Source organism: Pygoscelis adeliae, unplaced genomic scaffold (assembly GCF_000699105.1).
Source record: "Pygoscelis adeliae isolate BGI_AS28 unplaced genomic scaffold, ASM69910v1 Scaffold356, whole genome shotgun sequence".
NCBI lineage: Eukaryota > Metazoa > Chordata > Aves > Sphenisciformes > Spheniscidae > Pygoscelis > Pygoscelis adeliae.
Genome location: NW_008824949.1, coordinates 1,301,159 through 1,308,265, shown reverse-complemented (window position 1 = coordinate 1,308,265; position 7,107 = coordinate 1,301,159). Strand labels below are relative to the sequence as shown.

At 46.1% G+C, this 7,107-nt stretch overlaps 1 protein-coding gene across 1 annotated transcript in view; it reads right to left on the bottom strand.

Annotated features, from left to right (window-relative positions):
- Positions 1-7,107, bottom strand: part of SMOC1 (SPARC related modular calcium binding 1) — a 179,932-nt gene that overhangs the window by 7,277 nt on the left and 165,548 nt on the right. The window contains exon 13 of the mRNA XM_009325595.1: positions 5,785-5,835. Within this exon, the coding sequence (XP_009323870.1) occupies positions 5,785-5,835 (51 nt within the window). The remainder of the gene's footprint in view (positions 1-5,784; positions 5,836-7,107) is intronic.

The window sequence follows — 7,107 nt, the reverse complement described above, 5'->3', positions numbered from 1 at the left end:
TCCGCTAAGCGCTAGTCTCCTTCTGACGCTTCCAAGCTTTTTGAAGCAGCCTGGGCAGATTAGGTCAGCTGTCATCAAACCTCAGAGAAGCACTCTGGGGCATGTTTCAATTTAACCTGGAGGCTTACACACAGGAGAGAAACATCCAAGGACCTCAGATCCCAACCAAAGACAGACACATGACTCTGGGAGCAGGAAAGTCCCCTTCCCTCTCCTATGGCACTGCGTAGGTAACAACAGTATGTGAAAGAGATAAGTTCTGGAAATAAAGATTCAATAAGAAACCACCAAAAGACACTGGAGCAAAAGTTATCTATTTTATTACAAAACCAAAATCAAACAGATGCCTTTCAGTCTAACAAACAATGCCATAGGCAGAAGGCAGAAATGTGCTGAGGCAGGGTAAGTTCAGTATAAACTCAGGCCATGGAAAGCGGTGCCTTCATACAGATAAATCCCACCGTAATGCAGTTCCCTCCAACACACCTATGCCTTTGGAGGATCAGCAAAAAAGGAAGGATTTTTGCTTCTGGCAGGAAGAGCAGATGACTTGCATTGTGGAGCCCTGGTTCTCTTCTCTGTCCCAGCTGTTTTCAGCTGTCATTCAAAGTAGAGCTGGAGAGGCCCAGGAGGACTTGAAGGATGAGGAGAGACATGCCCAGGGTCTGCTTCCAGGCACAACGCTGACACTCCCCATGCCCCAGCTTCAGTAGGATGCTACTGATGCAAGGCAGAGCCAAAGAATGCTTACCACCGCGAGATAAGGACATGTTTGGCCTGGCAGCCAGGTGGACTGGCCAGTTATCCGGCAATAAAAGCAACAAGGGAAGAGGGGAGCTGAGGCACTGCTCTCTTCTGACGAGTACAGACTGTTTGGACAACTCATAGGATGGGTTATATGAATCAAGACCAGCACCGTCTGCATGATCTTCCAACACACAAACCCAGAACAAGTGACCCAACCTCTATCCAGATGTTACACAATCATGCTGATTGGGTCTTGCATGCCAATGTACAAGTGTTGCCAGAAGCTGGTCAGAGGCCCGTGCAAACCCAGCAAGTCAGGATGCAGGGACTTGGACTTGTCTCATGAAAGTAAAGGGGAAAGCACTATAATGCTTGGACCCCAATCCATCCATAAAGTCAGCTCTAGCCTAGCAACATGAATACCCACCAATACCAAAGCTAACCTCAACAGCTATGCCTTGTTTGGCTTCCTTGAAGAACTGACCCAATTTTAATTGTGAACTACATGTGAATGCAGGGCTTTTGGAGGGGAAGGACACAAGGATGAGAAAACCGAGGTCTGCAGAAGGATTTATGTGACAGGCAGGAGCATTGGCTGGCTGGTTTACTGACATTTCCAGAAGAAAAGATGCAGTGACTTTTAGCAGCTCTGCACTCCCCCCGCAATCTTGTGAGGCATTGCCCAGCCCCAGTGGCTGGCTGACAGAACTCCTATAGGCATCCAAGTGGCTGCTTTTGCTGGATGCAACTATACATTAAAAAAAAAAAACCAACCCACAACCAAACACCAACCCAGCAGCCAGAGCTTTTAATTGCTAAAACTAGCATATTAAAAGAGAAGAGGGTTTCTTTTATACAGCTGGATTAATTCTTTAGTCCTACAATAGGATTAATGAGTGACCGGGACATTTCTAACTATACACTAAACCAAATCATTTCAACACACAAAAGATGTGCCCTGGACATTTAAAAAGAGAAGATGCAATCAAGAAGACGGGAGCTTGCAGGCCAGAAAAGCACATACATTGTATGTGAGAAACCATGAAGATCCACCAGCAGGATCTGCTCTTGCTAAAGAGACTTCTTTATATTATGGTGGTGTGATGTATACTTCAGAGATTACCAGAGGTGTTTTCAATGATGCCAAATGCTTTACTTAGCTCAAATCTACTTCCCGGAGGAAGAGTTATTACTAGTCTTGAACAGTTATTTACAGAAAGATTTTTTTGGTTCTTTTTTTCTTTTTCTAAACTTTCCATTTTGTCAACAAGGCACTAACTTACTGCATCAGGACACTTCTGCTGTGATGTGTTTATCTCATGCTATCATCATGATGACATGCCACAGACTCATGTCAGATGGCAACACAGGTGCTGTGTTGCAACATCTTTCACCAAAGCAATAAAGCCTCAAGGGAGAAGCCCAGTCTCTACAGTAACGCAATGCTGTTACAAGCAATTGTTGGTGTAACAGAACTCCTATAGGCATCCAAGTGGCTGCTTTTGCTGGATGCAACTATACATTAAAAAAAAAAAAACCAACCCACAACCAAACACCAACCCAGCAGCCAGAGCTTTTAATTGCAGAGCTTTTAATTCTTTTTAATAAAAGCCAGAGCTTTTAATTTAGCTAATGCTAAAATTTTTAGTTTTAATTTTAACCTCTGACTACAGGTTCTTGGTCCAGAGACGAGTGGCACAAGGATCACCAGGTCTGAAGTGGGAGGCTGCTCAGAACATTTCCTACGAACAGGCAAGTGCTGCCAGTGGTTGGAAATGCACAAAGCAAAACACTGTGTGTCCCATCACACTCTGTCCGAACCTAGGATTGCTGATACGGGTGTCCCTGCCCTACCGCTGACTTTACAGTTACATCTGAGATTAAGAAACAAGCCTGGAAAAACTGCTGGCAGTTGAAACAGCCCCTGTGGCCTCGAAGAGACCAGGCTCCTCAATCCAAGTCTTCACTGTTACTGTAACGTGACACTGGAGTGCGATAGCACAGGAGGCACTGGTAACAGCGAATCGGGTGAAGTGGATACTCTAAGCTAGCCAGGCACACCCCCGCGCAGGAGAGGAGCTTGAGATTCACAACCACCAAAGACAAGAATAGTCATTGCAGACAGACCTTCACCAGCAAGCATGGCCCAAGCTGTAGTGTTGAAACATGAGTAAAGCAGACTCTTGGGGACCAGCAGCATGACTGTGTCTTTCTGCACTGACAAATATGTTCTTTGCTCTTCAGCAAAGCAACAGGCAGGCTAACGCTGCTTTTAGCAGGCTTCTCAGTATTTTTATTGTTGTACAGCATATAGACGAACACTTTGTCACAGAGGAAGATGCAAGACTTCACTCCACCAACTCTACTAGGCCTACTGCTCCCACATCCTTCCTACAGCGTTAGATTTCTGAGGCATGGCACATCTTTGCTAAGCACGTCTTCTGAGCCTGGATAGTAATGCATTTGCAATTCATTTCTGCCCAACTTGCAACAGGTGCAGAAATTACTTCTGTGTGTCCTTAATACAACCCTCTTCTATTCTTACTTTAAGCAGCTTTGCAGTGCACCAATACTTAGGTGAAATCTGTGCTCCCTCAAAAGCCCAATTGCCTGTGAGTTGCACAGGGCTTTACAGTAAGAAAAGAAGGGGTTCAGCTGCTCCCAAGAAGCATCTGGGGCACTGTGTGCACATCTGCAAGCACAGGTCATGCTGATATACTTGCTCCTTTTTGCACGGGGGTGTTAAGGTTTCCAACTGAATGATGGTTTGGTGGCAGAAATGAATGCATTACTGTAATCCATTAAATGCAAAGTGTCCCTCTAACCCTAACAACGTTCAAAAGCAAACGGAGGAACAGAACAGTGACTCCAACCCCTGTACAAGACAACTGTACAATTTACATATATATTTATATACAGTATATAAAATTCTCTTTCTTTGAGTCCCAGTGAACTCAATTTTACGTCATCAGTAGCTGTTCCAATTTTAAAAAGTCACAATCCTGCTTACTCCCACTCTCCAAAGTATTAGATAATGGCATTGAAAAGCAATTAAGAACAAACCCAAACCAATTATTAAAAAGTGCAAATGTTCTGGGTGCCACTTCTGCTACGTTGGATGTTGCTGATGCTGCATGCTTGCTCACAAGCAGCAAGGTGTCTGTCCATCTGTTGCTAGATCTTTCTTTCTTTTGGGTCGGCTCCTGCCTTCCCTTCCTGTCTTCTGCTGTTACACCAGGCGACCTACTGAAAGGATGGGGTGGGAAAGGATGAAAAAAAAAAAAACAAAACAGAAGCAGAGAAAAATGAGGAAAAAAGGCAAATTAAAACCAAAAGGGCACCTGACTGATAAAGATACAGTACAGCCTCTGCTGCAGCCACGGCCCCAGAAGGCTGAGATCCCAGAGTAAGCTGTGAGGCTGAAAACAATCAGGAGCTAATGAGACAGCCTTGCTGAAAAAAGCATTGAATGAGTCACACAGAGCCCTAGGGACCGACGTATTTTTAAACATAAACCACTACTTTCCTCTCCATCCCCCTCCTTGGAAATGGGCATGCAGTCTGGGCAAACAACTGGTCCAGCATCTCTCCCTCTGCTCTTCTGCCTGCCACGGCTGATAGGGAAGCCCGCTGCTGCCAGGCTGCCCTGCCACCATCTCCCCCGTGAGCTGCAGCCAGCTGTCTCCTTGCCTAGCAGGCAAGCAGGCCTCCAAGGAGGCAGGCATGCAGGGCAAGGGCAAGCCACCTCTCCCCACCTCTGCAACAGCACAATGCAGCAGTCTCCCTGTTCAATGGTTCTCAGAGACCTTGCCTGCATCAGGCGCTCTGAAGCCTACCAAGTTACTGAATCGGCGGCAAGGATACAGTGTACTTGGAGCTGGGGGTCCCAGGACCCTGCTGGGCTATTAGTGTTCCAGTGGATGATGCAAGGGTGCTGCTTAGTGAGCCAGATGGGCACGCACACCCCTGCACTTGTTTCTTCAGAAAGCTTTTGTTAAGCCCCTCATCAAAGGTTCTTAAAGAATCAAAGCTCTTACAAGATCAGAGCAGGAGCTCTGTGGATTAATTACAGGTGAAAACATAGTGAAGAGAAGGCAGAGGTATGGATTTGGTTTTCAGAAAGGAGAAAGGTTACTAGACAGGCCTCACTGCAATTGGTGCTAGTCAACATGCCCTGCCACGGGGGGTGAATATTGTCAAATGCAAAATTATTCCAGATAGGCGTATTTGAAATTGACTGCACAGCTCTGCAAAAGGCACTCACAGTGCTCAATGACCAGCTCATAAAAACAGCGGACTGACTTCAATGTCTATACACGCAATGCAGTGCGTGAGTGGGGAGCAGGGATGACCTGTCCTACACTAAGCACTCTGAGTGACTAGGAAGGAGGTTGAAGCCACAGTACACAATTTTTTGAATGCCTCCACTCAGCTTTTAGCAGCAGACAAAAATCAAATACATGCTCAGAACTGAGGACACACCAGGAAACATCACTACATAAATGTATAAGGCTTAGCTGATCTTTATCTTCAGTTCTCTGTTCAGCCCATCTCATCAGGACCAGAGAAGGTACCCAGAAAGGTAAGGAGGATAGCAAGAGGTATGGGAAGACTTCTGTCACTAAGCAAATACATAGCCTATGTCTTTTCAACACAGAAAGGAGTCTAACCAGACATATATTAGAGGGCGATAGAACAAGTGGCAGGAGAAAGATAGGCAGGGGAGAACTGCTCACTGTTTCTCACAATCCAAAATGAGAAGCACCCAATGAAACCATGAGAGTGTTCATCCCATAGCTGCTGTATCCTGTTCTAATTCCTTAGCAATGTACTGTCTGCCCCAGCTGAAGACACAGTGCTGGACTTCGAGATGATGCAGCTGAGCTGCGTGTTATTATATTCACACCTCCTATGAACAACTTTGGCTTCCAGCTGTTTCTATATTGATATTTGTGAACATAGGAGAGCAGGGGAGAATGAATTTTGGGACACGTGGTTATCACAGAAAAAAAGGAAACATTTTGACAAGATACTCACTGAAAGGGTTAAGGTCTTGCCTTTTTCCATTGGGGAAACTGCTCAGGCTACCTGTAAAATCCAAGAACCATATTAAAGGCAATAAATGCCGTGGCATGACAAAGGAGTCTCCCCACTGTCTGCTGCTGGAGGGCACGTCCAAAGGAGCTCCTGAGTGTGCACAGAGCAAGTCCTGCCAGCACTCCTTAAGATTCACATGCAAGAATCAGACTAATGTGCTTGAGATGAGAGAGGTTGAATACCTGGTGTTGTAGCATCTGAACATCATGAAATCCAGAGGGCAAGAAGCAACAATTACAAGGTTAAACTAAACTGTGGAAGGAGGAAGAAGAAGAAAGGAAGGATGCAAGCAGTGCCATGAAGTTTCCCAAAACTGTTTTTGCTAAGAGCAAGCAAAATAACGTCACGTTATAGAGGGCAGCCAGAACAGTGAAGGTGTAAGCAATACAGATAGCCCAAGTTTACTAAATCTTTAGCTTGGACCAAACAACCAAACAGGTGCCTAAAATCAAAGACCTGAACTCATACCTGGCAGAAGGGCAGGGACAGACTGCAGAGCTGTGACTGCATCATGAGGCACACACACCCTACTCATGGAGCTCATGACAAGGGCTCTCACCTCAACAATAAACCTGTTCCTACGACGTGCTGGGTACAAACAGCTCAGGGATTACAGGAGCTCTCAAAAGCATGTTACATTTCCTGCTAGCTGCTTGGTCTGATTTCAGATGAGGGATTATAGCTGGAAACGGGAACTCCTGCTCCCAGCCAGAAGCAGTAAGCCTGCTGCCACCCTCCACTCCGGCGCAGCCTAAGACTTATCTTTGATTTGTGCGTGCATCTGACCTGATTGCACAGCTTGCTTTGCACACTCACAGCTAAAGCAAACTTAGCTCTGTGCAAGAGCAAGATAAGCAGAAGTTCAGAGAGCAGGGGCGGGACTGGGGAACCCCCGGGGGACGGTAGGCTGGGCTGCAAGACAGAAGCGGAACCACTGGGAAAGAAAAGGGAGAGGGAAAGAAAAGAGAGAGGGAAAGAAAAGAGAGAGGGAAAGAAAGGTGGCAGTGGCTGAGTTTGAAATGGGTTGCAAAGCACAACCTGTTGGTTGTAGAGATCCTTAATAAGAGAAACTGTATAAACATGGTAAGTTATTTCAAGGCCCCCAAACGCCGGCCTCGTATCGGCCATCTGCCCTGGTGAGATCAGAGGAACCGTTGTTGTTCACTTATTTCTGTGCCCAGGTATAAAAAGCAGAGGGCTGTTGCCAAGAGGTAGATTCCTCCAGAGCTAATTGGGACTCTCCCGGGGGCCTGGCAGTAAAAA